This window comes from Gopherus evgoodei, chromosome 4 (assembly GCF_007399415.2).
Source record: "Gopherus evgoodei ecotype Sinaloan lineage chromosome 4, rGopEvg1_v1.p, whole genome shotgun sequence".
NCBI classification, from domain to species: domain Eukaryota; kingdom Metazoa; phylum Chordata; order Testudines; family Testudinidae; genus Gopherus; species Gopherus evgoodei.
The window spans coordinates 86,817,013-86,843,577 of NC_044325.1; the positions used below are offsets into that span (position 1 = coordinate 86,817,013).

General features: G+C 41.5%; 1 protein-coding gene across 5 annotated transcripts in view; it reads left to right on the top strand.

The window, feature by feature from the left end:
• SHANK2 (SH3 and multiple ankyrin repeat domains 2) overlaps positions 1-26,565 on the top strand; it is a 699,708-nt gene that overhangs the window by 665,728 nt on the left and 7,415 nt on the right. For 3 of the 5 annotated variants that reach the window (XM_030560100.1, XM_030560101.1, XM_030560102.1), the window contains 3 exons: positions 6,834-6,964; positions 10,756-10,867; positions 14,291-16,697. In XM_030560100.1, coding sequence (XP_030415960.1) covers positions 6,834-6,964; positions 10,756-10,867; positions 14,291-16,697 — 2,650 coding nt within the window. Of the gene's footprint in view, positions 1-6,526; positions 6,587-6,833; positions 6,965-10,755; positions 10,868-14,290; positions 16,698-26,565 lie in introns of all 5 variants that reach the window. The other 2 variants (XM_030560099.1, XM_030560103.1) reach the window with 1 other exon arrangement.

The window sequence follows — 26,565 nt, forward strand, 5'->3', positions numbered from 1 at the left end:
CCACTCCTCCTTCCATATTAAATTGTGCACAGGGAAGCACTTGCACCCACATTTCCACGAAACGTCCTCAGTCAAGGGAAGACACAGCCAGGAGAGAGCAAAATGAAGTTTATCTTACATGGGGGAAAAAAAAAAATCCTGGTGAGCAATGTCCTCAAATAGGATCACATACTGTTTGGAGAAAGCAGTGAAAAAATAATGCATACATAACAGATAAGGCTTGGAAGGCCATTGCTCACAGGATAAATGCTGTTGGCAACCACAGTTGCTCTACAGCTATGATTGAGGGGGGGAACCCAAAACATGGGGGGTGGAAGGGTGATGTGAAACGTCGGACAAAAGAGAAGATAGCCAGCAGTGCTTCAGAACAGCAAAGGGCTACCACACAGGCCAGTGGTGGAGCACATCTGACACCACAGGAGACTCAATTGGACAATTGACCCTGAGCTCATCACAGGGATTTCTGACTGTGACACCACTGCAATTCATAGGTGAGCTTTTTGAGAGGTTCACTGACACTTTCTGTCACAATCACAGTGAGGTGTTTTGGTAGTTATGCCATGGGATCCAGCACAGCTGTGTGTGTTATGGGTACAGGACAATGTGCACTTATATAAAGTGGTTAGTAACTTCAACTGCCACATACCCAGTTCAGCCACTAAACTTTAGTCTGCCCTTCTGTTTGCCCAAACACAAACACTGTGGTTTTCCCAATTGGCTTCTTTCTATGTGTTGTCCAATGCATGTAGATTCCTCCATCTTCCTGGCCTCAGATACAGTGGTTGTTGCTCCTCTATTTGATTGCCAGATGTCACTGGGGAACAAGATGGGGAGGTTCCTGGATGCTCGGGGCAACCCAGACGTCAGAGAGCGAGCTCACCCTCCACGCCTGAACAAGAACAGGAATCTTCAGAGCCTGCTTCCGATGAAGATTCACCAGCCAGAACTACAGAGAGTTGGCAGTGGCCATTGTCGTCATCAGAAACACACAGCAACGTTGGGGAAGATTTTGAGGGATTTCAAACACCGGAGGAGCGGACTCCAGAGTGTACAATGGACATACAGTCTCCTGGGGATCAGTCACTCAGTAGGACTCCTCAGTTTGAAAGTGACTCTCCTGAGGAGGAGGGGAATGATGAAATGAATGAAGAGCACCATGGTGTTCAGCCTGTCCCTAGGGATCAGGGTTGGAGAGGGCAGCCCCACCTAACAGAGGGAGAAAGGCTGTTGATGGAAACCAACAGTAGGATTGTGCAGCTGCTGGAAAATATCAAGAGGGAGCATGCACAGTCCATGGGTCTCATGTCACAGTCTATGGGCCGCATGGAGCTGCAGCTCGGCATTGTGGCTACATCCACAAGAGCCATCCATAACTACCTGTCTGAGATTTTAGCTTTCCTCAAACAGCCAAGGACACAAGTCCTTGAAACACGTATCTCCCAAAGAGCCACCCCCCATGTTGAGTTAACCAGTGCCTCGACATGGACTGGTGAGGATGCAGTGGCAGCCTCCACTGTATACTTACCAGGGGATCAAGGAACAAGTGTCTCTCGAGAACCACCACAGGCCACTGTGCCTCGTTGCAGTGGCCGGCTGCAGAGAGCCATAATTGAGAGGGCCTCGTTGCCCATGCCTACACGCCAGGCAAAAGGGGGAGGGAAGAAAAAATAATCACAATATCTATAGGATTTTTAGGTTGTTTTTTTTATGTGCCTGTCCTTTTAATTCTTAGCCATAAGACCATGAGTGGCAGAACTCAACCATTTCTACATTTTGGCTAACATAGTATTCTGGCTGACTAGATTAGTCTAACATTTTGTAGTTTATATTTGCATTGTTAACAATGTGTGCTGTATTTGAAGAACATTTGCCTCTGTTCTTTCACTTTAGCCTCATGAGAGCATTTTTTTACACTGTGCCAGGCATTCATTGCTTTTCTTACAAATACAAGTCATTTCTTGAGGCAGCTGTTTTTTGAGTTTTTTTTTCCTTCATTACCCCTATCCCCTCTGAGCAAGCATTATGGACTTGGTGGTAAGTATACAGGTCTTGGCAATACTAGCCTCAGAAACTGTGTTCAATCAGTCTTTGCCTGGTGTTTCTGGCATGCTGGCCTGAGGTGTTGGGGTTAGTCTGTAAGTGCCTTTTTGGATCATGATCATTCTTATCCTCTGTGGGTCTGACAAGGTCAATCTCTAGCCCTTCAGGTGGAGCTAATCCACATCTCTTGGCTATGTTGTGTAATATGCAGTCTTGCCAGGATTATATGGTGTATTGTGGGGCTTGTACAGTAATATGCCTCTAGGCACCTGACTCTCATTTTTAGAGTTCCTTCTTCGATGCATCTGGTGGCTTGATGGGTGGTCAGCATTATAATTTTCCTCTGAGAGAGTCAGGGGATATGGAACAGAGTCATTAGCCATGTCTTTATGGGATAAGTACATTTTCTTCAACAAATAAATATATATAAATATATTATTGCGGGGAGACCAACCCTAGTAATACCTAGCAGCCAGACCTCCTGAGAATGTAAGAGTCATGACATGCTGTTGGGCACTGTGCTACTACGTCTGTAATTAAAACTTTTGCATCACAAATGACCTGCACACTGATAGAATGGAACTTCTCCCCGTCCCCTTAGGCCATCTAATTTCCTGAGGGGAGAGTGCCCTGAGCAAAATATAGGTGCGATCAGTAGCATGCAGGACATATGGAAAGTGCACTTCGGAATATAATTATTTTATGACTGTTGGTGCTGTCTCTCTCGGGGAAATTTAATACAGTGGCACTCAGAAATTGCTGCATGCATGCAGAGGCATCAGACTGGCTTATACTTGTGATATCTCTGTGGTCCTCTGAAAGGTTCCAGTTATAAAGAGCCCATTGAGCAGTTGCGTCTGTAACTATCTCAGGTGTAGCATGGCACCTGTGTTTGACTCTCCAGATCCCCATGTAAGTTTTCATTAAAATTTAGGAGAGTTTGATGGTCAAACATACTGAATTTCTCCTCTGACGAATGTTGGACATTAATCTTTGGCCTAAAAATCATGTCCTATGGATGCATTCGGGCTGTGCTCTGGCTGCTGAGCCAGTGGACACTCCTCTTCCCTTTCCCCTTCTCTGAGACTGAAGTTGGTCAAAATGTGAGCAGGAAACATTTTACTACTGTATAAATTAGCCACAAACTGCTCCTCGTAACAGTTTGTTTTGCTTGTGGCTGCATTTTTCTAAATGACTGAGTTAATGATGAAATGCCACTGGTTTGGGCTGATCTCTGGTGTAGGCATGTTGCAGATACTTTTTCTAGTTAAAAATATTTCTCCTATGACCAACTGCATGCAGGCGCTCACCCTTTAAGAATTCCATTTGGGTCCACTTTCTTGTGTGCCACCAACACACCACTCATGCCAGGTGTAAATTCTTGCACCTGCTTTTCATTTGCACCCCATCTGTGCCTCTTCTAAATTTTGTTTTGTTAAAATTGTTTATATAGGTAGCCTCATAAATAAATACATTTCCAATATCACGTGAGAGCCCCTCTTGGTGGTGCAAGAATACATATTACAAAAATATGTCAAAACACAAAAAAGGAGAGGGGGGAGGAGCAGTCCACTAGCAATGTTGACAAAAAGTGTTCGTGTGCTGCCTTTTGAAAATGCATTACTGGCACAAACATGGTTTGCGCACTACTACTGCGGATGTGAACAATCTATTTTAAGGGTAGAGCCCTTTGAAAAATTTGCCCTCAATATCTACTTTTTATTTCTTTTGGATGAGTTTATAGTGGAATTACATAGAAGTCAAGAAAAGGCCAGTTGATTCTCTTGACATAGGTAGCGCATATCTAATCATATAATGAAAATGTATTTATTTACATAGTGCTGTCACTTTAAAAGTGTGGTGGAATGTGGGGGCCATATATTAAGATTCTGGTGTATTCTGCAGGACCCGCCATGTAGCTGCTGCCATTTTGGATTACTTTTACTCCACCTTATATACACCCTAGCTGCTTTGGAAGCTTCAAATTTTTTGTTCTAGTTTTAAAATGCCATCTTACTGGTCTACATTTGTGCTCTGATCAAAGACAGCAGTGCCAAAGGACAAGTTGGGTATCATTTGCAACACTGCCTGTACTGCAGTTTGAACCACTGCTAGGTGCAAGATGCCCCTAAAAAGACTTTTTTGCAGAACAACTTAATCATATCAACTTTTCCCTCTCCACTCCAACTTGCTTCCGCTGTTCTCAGCTACGACTGGAAAGGAACCAAATACAATTTGAATGGGAGCAGCTATAGGGTGAGAAGGACTGAGGAGCTGACAACATTAAAGCTGTAAAATCACAAAGAATAAAGTTCCCCACAAGCTGATGTGGTAGCAATATCAGATTTTGTTAGGAAATCTGCACAAACTGATATTGTGGTCAGGTCAAATACTAAGATCTGACTTCCAGTATTGTCTTGCAAAATCAGTACAGTTGGAGATTATGTATGTTTCATCCCCTAAATGAATATTTCCATGCTTTTCAAGTGTCTGTCATAGCCTCATCATTGTTTCCCTGTAGTTTTTTTGTTGTCTGAATAGGTGTATGGTTATGTGTCTGTTCAGAATAAAGGGAATACATTTTTATATGGTATATTTGTTGTTTACAGATTTTGGGTGTCTAGGGCTTCAGTCCCCAAAACACCACTCTGTCTGGATCCCAAGAACAAGTATTTGGTCTTCGGGGATCATATAAAGGGCTGGAGAGATGTAACATGAAATTCCCATGCCCTTGTTGCGATCAATGGTAGATACCCCTAAACTTGATTTTGCAACCTAGCCATATTTTTTTTCTGTGTAGCTCAAATGCTTAAGGCTAAATCCCTGGCTTTCTGATACCTTTTGCCCATCAGAAAAAGTTACAGGTATTTTCTTCTGGAAAGTGCACAGTTTGAATTACTGTTAAAACCATATGGAATGTGATTTTTTAAAAAAAATGTTTATTTTATTTGCTTGTGAAGGTTTTAAGTGTGTTTTTTTTTTCTCTCCTCCCCTTGGATGGTCTATTATATGACAAGAAATAAAGCAAACAAAAAATGTAATACTAACTCCAGTGGAAAGCAGACAGTAATACTTCTGAGTAAGCCAACCACCTACAACATTCAACTTAATAATTCTAGCAGCTGGTCCTCTCCTGCTCTCTCCCTCTCACCCAGTGCTCCAAAAGTCTCCTCTCCCAGAGCAACAGTCTTCCCAAGCACAGAAGGCTGAAAGTAGTTCCTCCATTTCTGCACCAGCCAGAGCTGCTGTCTAGGGAGAGACAAATCTCTCTTCCTCTTGCCTACTTCCTGTCCCTTACCATACTCCTAGAGTCTGAGCGTGGCTGCTTTTCCAGTGAGGGATCAAGCTCAAATCTGATACTTTGCATGGTGGTGCCACTTCTAGACCACTGGACAGCTGTTTTTAAGTCGGTAATAATCTAATGCACTAGTTCTTATTTTCTCCTAAACTAAATTATCAAACCTGTGAGATGCAGACATACCATACTTAACTCCTGAAAAGTAAGGTGTGGCTTGACTTATGCTTGTAAAATTTTTAAGTTGTGGAAGCCTAAGACCAGAGAAGCTACCAGGCTAAGCAATCACTGCTAGTTGGTTCTAGTACATTACTTCTATGAATACACATAGGTTGTGTGACTGGTGCCCTATTGCTTTAGAGAAATTAAAAAGAAAAATGCCATCCTAGCTTAGCATGACTTGGGGTAGTACATATGGTGCCAGTTTGCAGTCTGAGTTCACAGGAACAAAAAATAGGGTGAAAGGGGCATTGCGGAAGGCTATTGGTTAGAGCATAAGTTTTGGATTCTAGTCCAAGTTCAGAGACTGAATCACTCAGTGGCCTTAGGCAAATAACGTAATTACTCTGTGCCTCAATTTCCCAACCTGTAATAAGGGAGTTGTTGTAAAACTATGGTTGATTGCATAGTGATTTGAGATCCTTGGACTTAAGGCATTATATTGGTGCTAAAAATATTAAATAGTATTACTCCTGCATTTGGTTTATAGTCACAACTGGAGATGGACCTGAGTCCAAACACTCCTGAACTTCGAGGGATCTCACATGTTCACAGATGATTCCTATCACTATATAGCATGCTGAATCAAAATCCCAGTTCTGAACCACTCTTCCCCAGAATTGGGAAAGTTCTGATCCAGATTGGAATTTTGCCTATTTGGCCCATTTCTGACCACAAATATATGATTGTTTTAACCAAAACTAATGCACATTTAAAGTTTAATTAAACAGAGAGACATGGAGCAGTTTCCAATAATGCTAAATTATATTGTCTAATAGACTGACATGATGAATAGATTAGAAAGTAATTACTGGCGAAGAAGAATAGACATAAAGAGCACTTTTGAAGTACTTGTTGTTGTCCAAAATATCACTGAAATTCTGGTGACTAAGAACTGTCTGCTTATCACTATGTGAAACAGTGCTCTGTGGGTTCATTATCTCTAAAGGTCTTCTTTCCGTTTCTATATAGATATTCTCCCTTCACATTTTGAAGGTTTGAAGAAGAGGATTGTTTTTCGAGTCACACTAAGTAAACATTAAATGCATGCAGGCTTAAAACTAAAGCATGCATGTTACGCAGCAGCAATAAATAAGTGCTCGGCTTGCACGACTTTTGATGCTCAAGCATTGCCTTGTTAAAATGCCAACAACAAAAAAGCCACCCTTTTTCTTTGCATTTTTTGAAAAGTAAAACTCTTCCTTTGACCTTGCAATAGATTAGATTTTCAGTCTTTGAACAAATTATATTTATTTTAGTGAATACTTTTATGTTACAGATAAAGTGGATGAAATTGTACCAGTTTCCAAGCCATCAAGAATTACAGACAATGTGACTGTGGACTCAAGAGTGGCAACGATTAAACCGCGGCCTTCCAGTAGATGCTTTCCTTCAGCTACAGATATGAATGTGAGTGGTGACTACTAAAATCTTGCTTTCACTTATGAAGCTGTGGTTCTAGTTAGTTAGGGCTGGTCTACACTTGGGCGGGTATCGATCTAAGATACGCAAGTTCAGCTACGAGCTGAAGTCGAAGTATCTTAGATCAATTTACCTCTCGTCCTCACAGCGCGGGATCGACGTCTACGGCTTCCCTTGTCAACTCCGCTAACGCCGTTCGCGCTGGTGGAGTTCCGGAGTTGATGGAAGCGTGTTCGGGGATCGATATATCGCGTCTAGATGAGATGCGATAAATCGATCGCTACCTGCCGATACGGGTGACCAGATGTCCTGATTTTATAGGGACAGACCTGATTTTTGGGTCTTTTTCTTATATAGGCTCTTATTACCTCCCCCCCAACCCCTGGTCCTGATTTTTCATACTTGCTGTCTGGTCACCCTATAGTACTGCTTTAGTAAGTCCGGTCTTTCTATATACACTAGTTGCCAAGCTGTTATATATACACCAGCAATGAGGGGGGTTATAAATGTAGTTAATCATAATGATTATTCTTTATCACCGTTCTAAGCTTCGTCATTGACAATAAACCTAACATGAACCCTTGTCTCATTACTGGGTGTGTTTACTCCCAACAACATTGATTGTTTTAGTTTTGACTAGATAAAGTTGAGTAATTGATAGGGGGAGGAGACAGCAGTAATGCTATAAAAAGTACTAACGACTGAAATTCTATATCCTGGAAAACTACAGATCGGGTGTGTAATTCCTAGCTCAAGAAAGCACAACCACACTAGCTCTGATTGAGTTAATGCCCTAAAAATAAAGTGCAGGCAGGAAGAGCTAGCTGCCCTGACTACATATCCATTGGAGGGAGTAGGCACCCACTTGGGGCAGCTAGTGCTTCTGTGTGCTTGTGCTGCTGTGGCTACACTCAATTTTTAGCACACTAACTTGATCAGAGGTAGCATGGGTGTTTCTCCTTTATCTAGGAATTACACTCCCAGTTCCAAATGTAGACAGCCTCAGATTTGAGTTTGCTTCCACTGGTGGTAAAGTCTTATGAGGAAAAAATAAATGTTTTCCCTTCTGTCTAGCTGCATTTATTTTCCACTGAAGTAGCACCAATCCTTATTCATACGCTTCGCTCTTGTCAGCTGCAGAGGAAGGAATCCCAGAATGTTCTGAATTATATCAGCAGTATTGTAGAAAATAAATAGGTTACTGACATCTACAAGTAGGAAGGATGGGGCACTGGACTGGGACTTGAGAGACCATGGTTCAGTTCCTGACTCAGCCAATGACTTCTTATGTGACCTTCGGCAAGTCACTTATGCCGAGATTCTCAGGGAGAGTTACGTGCTGAAATATCTTTGCATATCTGAGCCCTAGAATCTCTCTACTTAAGTTTCCTATCTGTAAAATCGAAATAGTACTTCCCTACCTCAAAAGAGTGTTGTGAGTATAAAATCACAAATCATTATGAGGCACTTGGAGGACAACCTGTACATTGTTAGACAGATTGGGGGCTACAGATTGAGGATAAGCAGCAGTGTCTTTTAGTGAGTTGCGGACAATCTCTTTTTGTGAAGGCATTCAGCTGCCTGCTAACATAGCCCCCGTCCTGATCCCAGAAATAATAGAGCCCCTTATCCTTCCTCTTCAAGGCTTGGTAACCCACAAATGGTCCCCAAAGTTGCTTGATCCCGCTTAAAGGAGTCAAGTTACAGTAGCCAAAGGGGAAGCAGTCCTAGAGTTGTTCTCTGCAGCAGAGAGGGAGATGGCATGTTGTGTCTCTTAACTAGGGGGTTGGTCTGGAGAACCCAGCTCCACAAAGAAGAGACCGAGCCCTAAGGCGCTACTGAGCCTGAGAGGGCTGGCTGCCAGCTGAGCCCAGTAGGCCTTCCCTGCACTTGGAAACAGGAGTCAGCTGGGACTTGAGGCTATCCTCAATTTACCCCTCTCCTTTCCAGGAATAACATGTTGTATATCCCATAGTCTGTTTGGTCCTAGATTCCCTGTAACTATAAATTGTAATGCCAAATTTGTATTAGTTTTGCACTGGACTGGAGGCCAGGCGAAGGCACCAAGTGCAAAGAACCCAGGCCTATTGAGAGAGGAGGGAAGAATTAAGGGGCTTTACCCCTTGAGGACCAGGGGCACCCTAGGAGCGGGCTAAACACTAATGAGAAAGAGGAAGACTACTGATTATTCCATGTTCTGAGATGTGCCCATAATCTGTTGTATAAGGGGTAATTTTTCTGTTGATCTGCATGTATTCCACACTGAGTGGAAAATAAGCTGGCTTTCTGTCTCACCTTCATCTGTTTGATAACAGCCACCTGAGGCATCTTTGTATTTTTAATTTTCCCACCTCCCTCCCCATTTTAATTTGTCAATTTATTGCATAATTATGTTTAAAAAATCCTAACCTCTCTTTCTTGACCTGCTCTGTCTTACTCACCCTGCTTCTGCCTCCTCCCACCAGAGTCCCTTGGCTCCTCCCCTCTTTCTTGCTCCTGCAACACCACTTCCCCTGTTTCTCCCCATCTGCATTCCAGTCAGGCGGCTTCCTCTTTCTCATCACTGCCTGTGTGCCAGCATGGGGAGCATTAAGACTGCAGGACAGTTTTCCTGCTCCCACTTTCCATATCTGACACCACAATTGGCGTAATTATAGGGAAATTCCTGCTCAGCCCCTGGATTGGAGCATGGCAGTGCACACAAAATATGGGAGACTGCAACTGCCAAGCTCTAACAAGTCTCTTCTGAGCAGCTGCAAACTACAGTTTTTGGAGAACTTGGCCACATTTGTGTGGATTTTCAGAGAGACAGCAAAAGGTGCATCGCTGACACCAGGATGTCCCCCTGCCAAACTTCAAGTCCCTTCTGCAAAGCATGTGGGCCCTGGAGCTTCCTAACTGTATAGTTGAACTTTTTTTTTTAACGTGGGCAAAACAATGCATTTTCCCCTATCCTTGTTCTTGAAAATACGTGAACCATAGTAGCTGAAACTTCCTTTAAAAAAATAAAATAAAATTTTAGAACGAGCCAGACAGCTGGCACAGGAAAGTTCATCCCAGATGGTTAAAGTTGGCGGTTATACACAGGTAGCCTTAACTATTGGCAGCACTCCCAGCTCTGCCTATAATGAATACCCTACAGGCATCTAGGCTCAAAATAAGCCTAGATAGGAAACTGCAGTCGCTAATTCTATTTGATCTTGAATATTTCTGATTCAATGGTGAGGCCATTTGAAGACCACCTAGCTCTTTCCAGAAAAACAAAATATTTCTGAAGTGCCGAGATCCTATTCTGTTGTTCCTGATGATCGTGCTAAACGATGGTATTCAACCATAATTTCATAGTCAAAACACTTAACCTTCATAAAATCAAAATATAAGTTTAGGGCCAAATTCTGACTCTCACAAATAATTCCGTTTGAAATCAGTGGGGCTACTCGTCTCTGTAGTATAAGCAGATTTAGGAGTATTAACACACTAAACCCAGAAAATATAAGGTCTCTCTTCTATGTCAAAATATTGGAACCCAGATCTATGTGCAGGGTGACTTGCATAGCAGTGTAGTTTGTGGCAATGTCTTTGGGAGAGAAATAAACAGAAATGTACTCTTTCAAATTTACCCTTAAAGTGTGCTAGAAGAATAGATAATTTTATTTTTCCACTGACTATTTAAGATGAATAACAAAGTAGTATGTGGAACAGGAGATGAATTATTTTCCTCATGGTGTGTGTCTCTAAAATGGCCCTTTTGTACATAATATTTTTGTTTTGTTTTGTAGTCCATGTACGATAGACAGGGTATTGCTGTGATGCCACCTACTGTACCTGGGACACCTCAAGGTCTTTTTCTAGGTATACCTCGGGGTACAATGAGAAGACAAAAATCTATAGGTAAAATTTTTCTTCTATAAATTCTACACATTCATTTGGCACCTTTTTATTAACGTCTGTTCTTGCGTAAAACATTTTCACTTCATTTTTCCTCAACTTAATTCAGTCATTAGTTAGTTCTGATCCAAAGCTCAAGAACCAAATCAGTTTGCATGAAAACTAGTACAACTTCCATGTTTTTTGCTTTGATCACTTTAGGCAAGAGTTGTGGGATTGTAATGGCTTTAGAAGGTTACCTTTAACAAGGAAAGCCAGAGTTTTGGAAGTGCAAAGAAAAAGAATTGAGGAAGATCTATTGTGATAAATCAGCTATAGCTAAGAGTCATTCAGACATGTTTATTGGCATGAAAATACCATCATCTGCTATGCAAGGTGTGATATGCACCCTACTGGTCATAAATGTATAAAATAAGCTCACTTTTTAAATTCAAAGTGATCGTTTTTCTTCACTTAGTTTTTGGTGCATTTTCTGTTTAAATTGATCTACTTTACTCAAGGTATTTCTGAGCTAATTATAAGCATTGTGCTTTTGTAAAGCTGTTCAGCAAAATACACACAATAATTTCAAATGCCTTATGGCATAGCCACCTTTTATACAAAATGTCATCCTCTTTGAGCAAAATCAAAAATTACTTCTATTACATAGAGCAGTGGTTTTGAACCTGTGGGCTGCCTGCAGCCCAATCAGCACATAGTTGTGGCCCATATGACACCCCCAGGGCCATTCAGGTAGTGTATATACTGTGTGGATGTGGCCCATATAACAGAGAGCTGCATATGTGGCCCACAATAGTAAATAGGTTGAGAACTACTGATAGATGTTTTAGAGAATGTTACCCTCTAAGAGACTTAGGAGGTTCCAAGGAGCCTAAAACATTTTTGAAAAGGGGACTAAGACTCCTAAATCACTTAATTGTATTTGAAAAGTGTTATCCAAAATTAAAATTAAAATGTCACTTTTTATGTAATATTGATGGTTCTATATATTCCTTTTACTAAAACAAATACAGGCAAAATTCATAGAAATGCTTTAGTATTGTACCTGCTGTGTAAGCATAGCATTATTGTGTGTGTTTCTGGATTGCTATAGCCAGACACACAGTTTCTCTGTATAAGAATTCCTTCCCTTCTTGATATATTTCAGAGAAAATTCCCTTCTATGCAATTACCTCACACTCATACAGAATCTTTAATGTTGCTCTGAGTAGTTTTTGTCTCTTTTTCATACCTTCACTTTCTTTTGAAGAGAAATACATTGGCCCTGAAGGTACATAAAACAAAAGCATTTGCCTACAATCAGTAATCAGTTCAGTTTTGTTACTGTTTCACTCCTCTTTAATATTAGCATGTGGCTTTATGGAAAATCAACATTAGAGAACTTTTTAATGAGCAGGAATCAACAAGCCAGCCATGTTTTATTATTTCAGATATGCTTCATGTCATGCAAAACTGCTGTAACATCTTAGGGCAGGGGTCGGCAACCTTTCAGAAGTGGTGTGTCGAGTCTTCATTTATTCACTTTAATTTAAGGTTTCAAGTGCCGGTAATACATTTTAATGTTCTTAGAAGGTCTCTCTCTATGTCTATATATTATATAACTAAACTACTGTTGTATGTAAAGTAAACAAGGTTTTCAAAATGTTTAAGAAGCTTCATTTATAATTAAATTAAAATGTTGATCTTATGTCACCGGCCTGCTCAGCCTGGTGCCGACCTGTTCACCTAAGCCGGCAGCGAGCTGAGCGGGGCTGGTGGCCGGAACCCTAGCTGGCAAGGGGTCAGCAGCCAGAACCCCAGACCGGCAGTGGGCTGAGCGTGGCCAGGACCCCAGACAGGTGGCGGGCTGAGCGGCTCAGCCCACTGCCGGTCTGGGGTTCCCTCCGCTGGCTCCTGCCAGTCAAGATCCCAGCTGCCGGCCCTGCTCAGCCCACTGCTGGTCTGGGGTCCCAGCCCAGTACACGTAGAGTGGGTACCTACCTTCTTCCTGGTTCTAGCCCATTCTCTTCCTCTCTCTCTGCACTGAGCTGAGGGTGAGGGGGCACTGAGCACAAGGCTGGAGGTGAAGGAGCAGGCTGGGGTGCAGGGTCTGGCCAGGAGCTAGAATGAGGGAGGAGGGCCCAGGGTTGGGGCAGGAGGTTTGGGTGTGGAGCGCTTACCTGGGTAGCTCCCATTTGGTGTGAGGGGTGCAGGTGGGAATGTTGGCGGGGGGTGCAGGAGCTCTCATTTGGTGCTCAGGGTGGGAGGTGGGGATGTGGGGGGTGCAAGAGTCAGGCCATGGGGTGTCAGGAGGTGAGTATGTATGGGGAGGGCAGGAGTCAGGGCAGGGTGTGTGTGAGGAGGGTGCAGGAATCAGGGCAGAGGGTGTGGGGGGGCTGCATATGTGGGGGGGGGTGCCAGAATCAGGGCTGTGGTTGGGGGGGTGCAGGGGGCTGGGGTATGAGGGGAGTGTAGGTGTCAGGGCAGAGGGCTGGGGGGTGGGCTGGGATCAGGAGGGTGCTCCCAGCCCCCTGCCCTGAGCGGCTCATGGCAGGGAGCTGGAGGGATATGCCCTGATTCTACCCCCCTTCCCCAAGGCCCCACTCCTGCCTCTTCTCCGCCTCCTCAGTCTGCGCAGCAAGGGCACTTGGGCTCCTCTTCTCCCCTCCTTCGCAAGGGCCATTGGCGGCAGGGAGGGAGAGGAGGCAGGGCATGACGCAGCACGCTGGGGGAAGAGGCAGGGGAGGGGGAAGCTTGGCTGCTGGCAGAGCCTGCCCTACAGCAGCAGCTGGCAGGACCAAACTTGCTTCTGCCCCCAGCCCCTGCCAGAGAGAGCACTATGTGATGGGCAGAGAAGAGTGGGCTGGGCCGGGCAGGATTTTTAATGGAACGCTGCTTCCTGCTGGGATCTCGGCCATCGGCCCTGTTCAGCCTGCTGCTGGTGTTCAGCAGCAGGTTGAGCAGGGCCAGCGGTGGCCGTAGTGTGCCATTAAAAATTGGCCCGCATGCTATCTTTGGCGCACGTGCCATAGGTTGCCAACCCCTGTCTTAGGGTATGTCTACACAGCCCACAGGAGCAAGCCTCCCTACTCAGGTCAACAAACTTGGGCTAGCAGGGCTCACCCTAGTACTCTGAAAATAGCTGTGTAAACAGTGCTTTGAAGTTGTTGCTTCAGAGTCAGAAGCTTAGGGAGGGGGAAGGGTGGGCTTCAGAGCCTGAGCTCCAGCCCAAGCCCCAATTTCAAAATTCTGTCTACACAGCTATTTTTAGTGCAGTAGCATGAGCCCCGCTAGCCCAGATCTGTTGACCTGGGTCTGGGAGGCTAGCTCCTGCAGGATGTGTAGACATTCCCTTAGGGTCATATCTTTAGTGGAAATAATATACCATTGGATTTAAGTACATTGCAAATTTTTAAAGTTTTCCCTTTATTCATTTTCTTTTTTTAGGAATAACAGAGGAAGAACGTCAATTTTTGGCTCCTCCTATGTTGAAATTTACCAGAAGTCTATCCATGCCAGACACTTCTGAAGATATCCCCCCTCCACCACAGTCTCTACCCCCTTCACCACCACCACCTTCTCCCTCCCTTTATAACTCTCCCAAATCTCCAACATCAAGAAGCTATGGAACAATTAAACCTGCATTTAATCAGAATTCAGGTTCAAAGGTTTCTTCAGGTAGATCTGAACATATGGGAACAATAATGAGGGACAAAGGGATGTATTACAGAAGAGAATTGGACCGTTATTCTCTAGATTCTGAGGACTTGTATAGTAGGAATGTCGCATTGCAGGCAAACTTCAGAAACAAGAGGGGTCAGATGCCGGAAAACCCATATTCTGAAGTTGGGAAGATAGCAAGCAAAGCCGTTTACGTGCCAGCCAAACCAGCAAGGCGGAAGGGGATGCTAGTGAAACAGTCTAATGTTGAGGATAGTCCAGAAAAGACCTGTTCTATTCCAATTCCAACAATTATTGTGAAAGAACCATCTACCAGCAGTAGCGGGAAAAGCAGCCAAGGAAGCAGTATGGAGATTGACCCTCAGTCTTCAGAGCAGCCTGGACAGCTCAGGCCCGATGATAATTTGAATGTCAGTAGTCCATTTGCAGCAGCCATTGCTGGAGCAGTGAGGGACAGGGAAAAGAGATTAGAAGCTAGGCGTAATTCTCCAGCTTTCCTTTCGACAGACTTGGGAGATGAGGATGTTGGCCTGTTGCCCCCAACACCATGTGTGAGGCAATCCAAATTTACCAATGAGGACGTATTTAGTAATGAAGATAGTTTTAGGCAACTTATGTCACCATCACCAATTCCTGCACCTAGAGAATCTGAAAATCTTTTTAATAGCAGTGAACCTAGCGATGAAAGTGATGCAAGGACATTAAACTCTTCATCCATAAAAAAAGTTACTGAAAACAATATGGTTGCAACTCAGACCGTTAATGTGTCCAGTTCAGATAATTATGTTCACCCACTCACAGGAAAGCTATTAGATCCAAACTCACCTTTAGCACTTGCGCTCTCTGCAAGAGATAGAGCCATGAAAGAACAAACGCAACAAACTCCAAGCAAAGGAGAAACTGGTAAAGCAGACCTTAATAAACCACTTTATATTGATACAAAGCTGAGATCTAATATTGAAACAACATTTTCTGTGACTTCTGCTGTTACCAGGCAAAATACATGTGGCCCACTGAGAAGGCAGGAGACTGAAAACAAATATGAAACAGATATGGGGAAAGAGAAGAAGCCTGAAGAAAAGAAGAACATGCTGATAAATATTGTGGATACTTCACAGCAGAAATCAGCTGGTTTACTAATGGTTCATACTGTGGATGCAGCAAAGTCTGATGAGACCCTTGAAGATGATAAGAGAGTTGAAATGGAAATGAACCCAGACAATTCTCCATCGGAGATCCCAGAAGATAGTGAAGAAGCAGAAAGTGGGTTAAATGTATCTGCTACACCTGAGCCACCTGCATCTCCCTGCAAAACAATTGTAGCAGCTAGCTCTGTTGATGACCCTGTCATTTTGCCATTTCGCATCCCTCCACCTCCTTTAGCATCCATTGATATTGATGAAGAATTTATTTTTACTGAGCCATTACCTCCTCCCTTAGAATTTGCTAACAGTTTTGATATCCCCGATGACCGTTCAGCTCCAGGTTCTGCTGTAACGGACTTACTTAAGCAAAGAAAAAATGAAACACCTACATCTGTTTCATTTAACCCCAACCAATCAATGAATTCTTTAGACAGTAAAAAACAAGTGGGTCTTTCAAACTGTTTGCCTGCCTCATTTCTGCCACCCCCTGAAAGTTTCGATCATGTCACCGACTCTGGGATTGAGGAGGTAGACAGTCGATCTAGTAGTGACCATCACTTGGAGACAACCAGCACTATCTCAACAGTGTCCAGCATCTCTACCTTATCCTCTGAAGGTGGTGAGAACTTGGATACTTGTACAGTCTATGCAGATGGGCAAACATTTCTGGTGGACAAACCCCCAGTACCTCCTAAGCCAAAAATGAAGCCCATAATCAACAAAAGCAATGCACTTTACAAAGATGCTCTAATTGAAGAAACTGTAGATAGCTTTGTTATCCCTCCACCTGCTCCACCTCCACCTCCTATCATTGCACAGCCCAGTACGGCTAAAGTTTTACAGCAAAGGACCTCTAAGCTATGGGGTGATGTAACTGAAGTAAAAAGCCCAATTCTCTCGGGCCCAAAGGCTAACGTTATTAGTGAATTGAACTCAATACTACAACAAATGAACAGAGAGAAATCCTCAAAGCCAGGGGAAGGGTTGGAGTCCCCTGCTGGAACAAAAACTGCAAGTCTCAGTACAAGGTAAATGAAACTAAAAGAATTAAAACAAGATCTGTACTTCTTTCAAGATGTAATTACTCTGTTTCTTAAACAAGAGCATGCTTTTGAGAATTTACATTAGCAGGCTCCACAATAAGAATTTTGATAACGTTAAAGATCAGCCTAGGGTATAAACACACTATATAATTGACAGTTTTCCCCCTGCTTATTCTGCTAGTTTCCAGTATAAAATAATGTACATTTTCATTGGGGAAAAATGAGCCCATTTTCTGAGGTTTCCTATAATAACCACCACATTGGCCAATAAGTCTACCCCTAGCTATCAGCTACAGTTAGCTCCACTGTAATTCCCTTTGCTAGAATGCCACCCCTTTAACACACACATTTTAGGTCTCTGTGGAAGTTCCTTTCAAGGACGGTTCAGTAAACCGCAAAAGCAAGAAGCAGAAACCAGCAGGACGTTTATAATTATTTGTTTCCATTTTAAGTTCTGTTGTTGTGGACACTAGATTGAAGGGCTTGTGTACGTGGAGCAGCAATTGGTTCATGCACATTAATTGGTTCATAGATTCTGCAGATGCACATTAAAAGTTCCCTAATCCCCTTTAATGTAGTGCTGCTCAAAACAGTACTATGTTAAAGTGAAGTTGGGAATTTTTAGTGTGAACCAGCACGGTCTACGTACTTGAATTAATGTGCAACGCATTAATGCTGTTTAGAAATCACACCCAGTAGTGCTCGCATTACCCCAATGTGTAAACAAGCACCAAGACCACTCTATCTGCATTCCTAGCTGAGGCAGAATTCATATTGACTTGAAACTGAGTTTTGCCTGAGAGGAGAGAGCAGGAAAATGCCCATAATGAATAGTGAAGTCATGTATGATGCCTACTATATGGAGACTGTCGTCAAAATATTGGATATATTGTATTGTTTACTTGTTAAAAGAAAACTTCTCATAAAATATCTGGCCAATTGTAAACAGAGCAAACCTAAAATTCATGGGAGAAGCTGATCTGAAGTGAGTATGGTAGCCTACAACTAGACAAGAGTTCTCTCAGTTGCTATCACTTTGAGACACAGAGTATCCATTATTTTGATGTGAATTGTTTAGGTTTATGTTTAAGAACTGGTGTGTGTTTTCTTTTACAATGCTATTTATACAACAGAGTTCTTGCAGTTTTACTCAACAATTATAATTGTATTCAGTTCCATAACTGATAAAACATCACTTTTCACTTAAGTCTTACTGCACACTCTCAGCATAGCATTATTTGATTTAGTTAAACTCATTTAATCAGTAATATTAAATGTAATCCTTATAGTATGACAAGACATGAACCACAAAGATATTTCATGAAGCTTTTTATTGAAATCACATTGTTACCACTAAGCTGTTGATTTAAATAACATCTGTATGCAATATCTTTGTAATTCACATATATTTACAGTTTTCAATTTTTATTTATATTTCAGTTGCACATATTTGTTTACTGAACAATCTGTGAAAGAAAATTTCAGGGAGCTAGAAAAGTTTCTAGATCAGCACTCCTTTTGCAGCCTTGCTCTGTTTACAATTGGCCATATTTTTTTTTATGGAATTGGTTTCCAAATACCCACACAAGTCCTATAAGGAGATCCCACAGGATATCTTGTATCCTTGCACATTCAAATGTATATTGTATTACACTGAACACAAAAATTGTCATTAAAAATGAGCTGGAAGAAAAAGGGTACAATAACTCTTGATCACAGGCATGTGCAGAGGCCTGCAGGTAAATGGAAAAGTGTTTATATTTTGCTAAAGTAAGTATAGGTAAGCCACACATCTGAAAAGTGGATATGTTCCTCTTAATCCTAGATTTGGATTAAAAATTGTTTCTTTAACTCCAGTTTTCTGAATGTTACCACTGTCCTACAAGAGATTTGAATAATTGGGCTTGACCTGTACATTATAAGAAAATATGGTATCCTCTTTGTGGTATGGAGAGCTTTGGCATCATACAGAGTTTAGGAGTGGTTGCTGACCTGCAAGCCCGTGTGACCCGCGATGTGGAAATCCATTTTTGTTTGGAGCTTCTGTGCAAAAATGTAATGCTACTATATATTAAAGTTACTATCCAAATTATTCCCCCCAAGAATTACTGTGCTGGGCAGGCAGTAGCCCCAAAGAAGAAACACAGTATGGCTCCCACTCTTTGGATACATCAGGGAGATGTTTGGCATTATAGAAAGGGTGGCTATTTTAATACCAAATGATCTCTCATTTAGGAAGCAGTATTATCTCAAGCCTCAGAGGATGGTAGTTAAAGTTTGTTCTTTCCCACTGGATATAAGCTGTTGAACTGGTGGCCATAAAGGAAGGTATGAAGGATCATACAGCGTTCCTAGAATGAAGATATGGGTAAAAAATTCCAGGAGCATGGAATTCCTTTCAATTGTGCTTGATGCAAACAGAGAATATAAATTGAGTTGTCTGGTGCACTTGAGAGGCCTTAATACAAAAAAGACAAATCCAGTGAAATTTGTACAAATTGACCAACATATCTTGGTTGCTTAAGGTAGATGGTCTTTTACCAAAGGTGGAGCAGAAACTGAACTTAGTATAATTGAGGATGCCTTCGGTAATCCTGTAAAACAGGAAGTTGCCTAATCAGAGATGACAAGGTCAGACTGTGTAGTCTTTCTGTTGCCTTCATGACTTCAGGGGTTTTTTTTGTTTGTTTGTTTTTTTTAAATGTGTGCAGTACTTACTTTTCTTTGTCTAAAGTCACATTAAATAGCTAGTGTACCTGGCTTTATATGCCTAATCTTATTTAATTCTTTCATATTTAGGAGTTCTTTTCCAGGTTACAGTGGAACTGAACATTTCTGTTTATTCCAAAATATTGAGTAGCAAATAATTAGCACATGCTTTGCCATTCCTTCCTATTCTAAAATAATCAGAACTCTTAATTTCACTGCAACTTTTTAATGAGTCAAAATGAAAGCGCTGCATTTACTAGGGGGGAAATGAAATGTAGAAATAAATGGAGATTTCTTTCTGGGGAAAGACAAAATTAGGTTGACAGGGACACTTTCAAACAGTTTTTGAAGAGCCGCTAAAGTATTATATTTTAAAAAAAAAAATTAGTCATGCAGAAAAAGGGGTATTCATAGATGGTAGATCTCTAGAAATAAATTGCCTACTGGGAACCCTGAGGGAAGCAGTTACATTATATTATTCCCTCATAGTTTTGGTCTTTTCCTCTCCTACATGAATTCTTACCACACATTGTCATAAACAGATAGCTAAGGGTTAATGTCTCTTTCACTTATAAAGGGTTAACAAACAGTGACCTGCAAACACCTGACCAGAGGACCAATCAGAAGACAAGATACTTTCGAATCTCATGGGAGGGAAGCTTTTGTTTGTGGGTTTTGGGTTTGGCTTTGTTCTCTCTGGGTCCTGGACGGGACTAGAGGTGCAGCCAGGTTTCTGCCAATCTCCCTGCTACAGTCTCTTATCTATTCAGAATTATGAGTAAGAAAAGGCGGTCATAGTCTTTTAAGTTGTTTTTTCTTCATTTACATGTGTGTACTTGCTGGAAGTAGCTTAAATTGTGTTTCTGCTGGAGAAAGTTTCTTTCTATTGTTTATAAGTTGAAAGACCCTGTAACTTTTTACCATCTAAAGTGCAGAGATAAACCTTTTACTTTTTCTTTCTTTTTTTATTAAAAGTTTTGCTTTTTAAGACCTGTTTGAGTTTTCTCCTAGTTAAGGCTCAAAAGACTTGAGTCTGTGTAAAAATCAGAAATGAAGGCAAAATTAAATTCAAATTGACTGCAAGCTAATTCTTCTGTGGAAAAATAATCCCAAACACACTTTCAGGACAGAGAATGCAGGGAAGGAGTAATGCTGGAAGACCTAGGAGGTACAGCAGACAGCAAAATCACATGTGTTTACAATGTGATATGACAATAAAAAAAAAAGGCCTATAAAGTGTTGGTCTGCATATAAAGATGCATCACCTCACTAACAGGGATTTTACTCTTTCTATAATTCTAGTAGAATGCCTCTTGAATATTGGGGGAGAGGAAAGGTTTTGTTTGTTTAATTCAGTATCAGAAAGGTATAGACTGGGGTAGGCAAACTTTTTGGCCCGAGGGCCATATCCGGGTATGGAAATTGTATGGTGGGCCATGAATGCTCATGAAATTGGGGGCTGGGGTAAGGGAGAGGGTGAAGGCTCCGTCTGGGTTGTGGGCAGAAATGAGGAGTTCAGGGTGTGGGAGGGGACTCCGGGCTAGGACTGAGGGGTTTGGAGGGTGTGAGGGGGATCAAGGCTGGGGCAGGGGGTTGGGGCGTGGGAGGGGGTTAGGGGTGCAGGCTCCGGGCAGCGCTTGCCTCAGGCAGCTCCCAGAAGCAGCGGCATATCCTGCTTCCAGCTCCCCTGCAGCGGCACGGCCGGGCAGCTCTGCACGCTGCCCCATCTGCCACCCCTGCAGCTCCCATTGGCCGCAGTTCCCAACAAATGGGAGCTGCAGGGGCTATGCTTGGGGTGGGTGCAGCATGCGAGTCCCCTGGTTGCCCCTACATGTAGGAGCCAGAATGGGGTCATACCGCTGCTTCCACCTCTGGTGTAGATGCATATGAGGTATTTAAAGATGAGCAGAAAAAGGGAGCTGAGGAGCTGGATGATTGATGTATGAGAAAAGACTTAAAAGAGCTAAATAATTATTTCTTGGCTAAGCAAAGATTGAGGAAATGGGGGAGAGAAATGGTCTACAACTATTTAAAAGATGTAAAAACCAATGGTGAAATGAATTTTTTAGTGTGTTACAAGGGGGAAGTAGGAGAGTAACTGAAGTAATAGGATGAAATTGAGTCTATCAGAAAGATTTCTGCTGCTTAATATGCATAGGACTCTGCATTTCAGGCCTGATCTGCTCCCAATGAAGTCTGAGCGCCTTGCCAATGACTGCAGTGGGATTGGACCCTTTTAGGTCTTTTTTTCTGCTTACCCTCCTCTGTGCTCTGCCTAGTGGCAAGAATGGATGACAAATTCCTAGATGGGGAGGAGGAGGAGAGGGCATGAGATGCTAATGGCAAACTCATGGGAGCGGACAGAGTGCCTAGTTCTCCTTCCTGGCATTAACTTGAAATTGGCCCTAGTATGTGTGTTAATGTCTAGAACTGCCCACTTTAAATTTGTAGTTCTTCTCCAGAAACTGCCTGTGTAAAAGTATCACTGCCTTACTCAGCAGATCTGTTGCACCTTGTGTGTATTAGTCAAACATGCTGACTTCAGTGACAGAAATAAATTTTTTCACTGCTTTTAGTCCTCTCCCACCTATGACTGAATAAGTTCAAGACTGTATATTCCATTTGTGCATGATAAACAGAATTATTTGCTAAGTTCCAACATACTTTGGACTATCCTCCTGCCAAATTTTCAAGCCCTCAAGGCATTAGAATTCTTTTTAATATACAAAAGCATTGGGCAAGCTAAATATAAGGGTTGCTGCCTTTCGCTCTGCAAAGTAGTATTTAGAGAACTAAGAAACTTACCTCAGAAATGCAGAAATCGTATTGAATTAAAGGAATAGCTCAATTAGCTCTGCCAAAGGGAAACTGATAAACATTTTAGTAGGCCTGGTAGACACCCTGTCCAAAGAGAGCAGTGGTACACATACAAGCATTGTTCACAGGTTAGCTTGGGTTATCTTCACAACACTCAGCACCAGATGCCTGATGAAATTAAAACACGCATTGTTCATGTGAAATGTACAAATTTACAGCATATGTGGCATTCCTAAACATTACTAAAAATGATCTCTGCACAGCTAGCAAGATGCTTTAATGGTAAGGCTTACTTCCAATTATATGATGCTTTGTAGCTGTCAGAACTGTAACTCAGTCATGGTGATTGTATCATTTCATGGTGCTGATTAAAATTTTAAGGATCATAGATGCATTAAATTATAGATAATTTGTGAGCATTAATCAAAGAGAATAATGAAATATGACCTCTGTTTTCTGGTAAATGAGGACAACAGAAATGTTTTTGTACAGTAATGTGCAGAATTTCACACTCAGTGATTAAGCAAGTAGAAGGAGCCAAGACATTTCTTTCTTTATACCTTGCTATAGTAATAATTCTTGTGTGTAGTTGTGATGGCCTTGGGATACTGAACGTATGTTAATATTTAGAATCATTTGGCTGGAAAGTCTACTTATGTCTCTACTGAATTACCTAATTTGTGGGCAGGGCAGGAGGAAAGAGATGAGGAGAAATCCAAAGGATGCACTTACTTAAATTATACTGCTAAAAGAAGAAACGATAACTAGCTAGAGAGGGATTTGATCTGCGTTTGAATCTGGCCTGCAGCCATCTAGTTCAGGCAATTGTGGAGACCAGTCCTAATTGCAAAATGTTATATAGTATGTCTAACACATCTTCCTTCATTACGTAAGTTCTTACACCCCAAGTTTGGATATCTGATTTTCACTGCCTCCCTTTTCATCCTTTCCCCTCCCCCAAAAAAGGTTAGGCTTGATCATTCCTGCAGGTTCTATTTGAGCCCAATTTAAAAAAAGAGTTTTTAATAGTAGCTGGGTATATTCAGTCCCAGGAATTTTGATTTAGGTTCATCTATTAAAAACAAAAAAATACTTAGCTGTTATTTGGAAAATAAATCTTCATTGTAGCACTGAAGGAGTTACATTTTTCCCATAATGTTAAGAGCTAATATTAGCTGTTTTATAAATTCATTTTAAAACCTACAAGCTTCTATATGGATCTGATAAAGCAAAATAGGAGAATAAATCAGGGTTTTTTAACCACTTTTAACAGATTACTGTGTACTCTGTGAACCAAGTAGTTGCTTAGCAACTTAGTGATCAGTGCAACCCAGAGGATCCAGTGAATAATGTCAGTGTGATTAACACCAAATAAACCAAGTGGCTCTGAAGGGGAAGAAAAAAGCAGCAGAACAGCCCAAGGTGAAAATGGCATCATTCACCATGAGTTTCCTTAATTGCGCCAGTCAGATTCAACATGCTAATAGGGAATAAATAGTAATGACAGTTATTGTAGTTTACTATCACCACTGTTAACAAATCACACTGATTTAGACAGAAATGGTTATCATTTATTCAGGATGTAATTCTTATATGGTTCTGTTTTGTGAAATGTTTTGATGTTTCTGATGTTAGCAGTGGACCTGATTCTGTGTGGTGATGCTAAGTACCTTCAACTCGCATTGAAAACAATGGGAGTCGAACATGGTTAGGCAGCTTGCAGGATTAAGCCCTGAAGGGAGAAAAAAACAATAGTGTGTTGGTATGATTTTTTTAATGAACTTGATATTATAAATGTTTTCTTACCTGTCTCCATTTTTTATAATATTTATCTGGAGAAGTGACATAATTTTATCGCAATCAGGTAAGGCAGAGTTAAATTCAGTAGCGAGTTATGCATAGTAAATAGTAAATAACAGTGCATTTGGTTATAGGGTGACTGCAACTTTAACTCAACACCATCATCTTTTTGTGACTATTCTAAAAAATCAACCTACCAGTGAATTTTTTCAGTTACTGTTGTGTCCATTAGTTTCAATTCATCTCATGAATTGTTTCTCAGCCAGTTTCACAAGATCTCTTGCTTTGTACGTTATTTTGCAATGTTTTAGTCATTCCATTTTGTCATTTTTATTTGCTCCCATGACTGCTGTTAACAGAAGAGGGTCATGCTGAAGTGCCATGAAGTAAGTGACAACAAAAAGCATAGAGTATTCTATGTTGTCCCTTCTCTTTTCTCTAATTTTCACTCATTGGTATAACATTTTAGTGTTAACTTTGTTTCTAACTGCAGTTGGGATTGGTTTATCCTAATCCAGAAATGGTAGCCACTCTACAATCACCGATTTACAGAACTAGATCTGATTTCAAACTGAGATTAAAGCCACCTTTTGCATGGAGAAAGATTTCAGCAATGATTCTTAAATGGGTTCCTAAATCCATATTTAGGTGCCTAAATAAGTGGCCTGATTTTCAAATATGTGGCGTGCTCAGAGCTTTGCAGGTGTTTGTGGGATTTTTATGTTATTTACGTACTATTATTCTATTAGATAAAGCTCTCTTCCCCCCTTCACTAGTGGATGACTTTGTTTGCAAAATGAGTTAACCACCAATGTTGCTGCAACATTTTAATTCACAAAATTTGTCAGATCATACACAGTTTCTCCAAAAGTAGTAATTCACCTCTGGGGAGAGCACAGGACAGTCCAACAGCAAAACTCACTCACTACATTGATCCCAGGTAATGATTCAAAAAGCTTTTTCCCACACAGGCACATAGCCTTATAGTATCCTCTTGCTCTGCTTTACCATTTTCACATTAGTCCACTTCGTTATTGGACCAACTGATTAAAACCCAGTGATAAATGAGTTATTTGGTCACAGATCAGTTTTGTTCATACGTTGACAAAATGAAGTTGCATCTGATTTTGTTTAATGCAAAGACAAATCACAACCACACACAAGATTATCAATTTCTATTTTATAAGTTATTCTTGAGGTACAACCAGGCTCCCCAAAGTCCACTACATCCTCTGCACTTGTAGCTGTGATTCCTTCCCCTTCATACTTCTAGTCTGCTCCCACTTTTCCATCTTCTGTTAGTCATGTGAATACTGTCCGCTCCTGCTGAAGCAGCCCCTCTTCCCTCTATCTGAATCCCTTTCCCTCACCACGGAGAGCATTCCTCCACTGCAGAGACTTCCTGAGCTTTCTAAATTACCACTGAAACTTTTACTCCAAGAAACCCACAAACCTCTAATGATCGCTGCTTGCTCCCACTGAAACCATATCCCCGGAACAGAGACGTCCCTTCACAGACCATTTCCCAATCCTTCCCAGCTAGCACTGAACTTACTACTCAGCAAAATGCTCTGTGCCCTACCAACCCGCATGCTGTCCCTTATCTTCACCAGCCCCCGCCAGGATTCCTGATCCTGCCTCACTTCCTTCCTCCCATAAACCACCCCACAATGTGACGACTCAAGGGTCTCTTCTGATCTCTCTAGCTAACAGATTCTGGCAACTAGCTTTTCAGTTTCTTTATTGGACTGAACTGAAGTAAAATACAAACATTTGTGATTAAAGAAAAATTTTGTTTCCACAAGTTAGGGTTTGAATAACCTTATTTTGTACTGTATTGCTATTTATATATTATTGGCTTTCTTTCACTAAGACTTGTTTTTCTAAAAGAAGGTGGAAGAGCTTTGTCATAGACATCAGGCCTTTAGGCAAGTCACAGTATAAAAATAGCTCTGATGAGAGCATAATGCATGGTTTTGTTGTGTTCCCTGCCCCCTACTTCCCGCAAGGGAGCCATCTAGAATATATTGCAGCATGCTGTCTGCCACTGAATCTCTGTTAAAATTAAAAATATAACAGTGTATTTAAATCATGCAAATATGATTCAGAATTAGCTAGTAAAATTTCTTGTTTGCAACCCACATGGACTGCTTTTGCACTTGAGAAATACACCATTGTGACACATTACTTATATATTATGATGTAATATGAGCCAGTGTAATATGCATTGCAGCCAGTGCAATCACACACAAGTGAATGTCTACACCAAAATATTATCATTTGCTGATTCTTAATAGGGACAGATTTATTTAAAATAATCCTCGTTCTTCACCTTTTCAAGTGTGCAAGTAAGGGAGGGAGAGAGTTCAGTCTGTAATTTTATAAAGAAATTTAGTTTTAGGCAGGAGAACATTAATATCACTACTATAATATGATCAAACACACACCTTTATATTGACCAACTAGAATGTACGTGAATCCATTGGCTACCATTTTGCCGACCTTCCTGTCTTAACAATGAGCCACA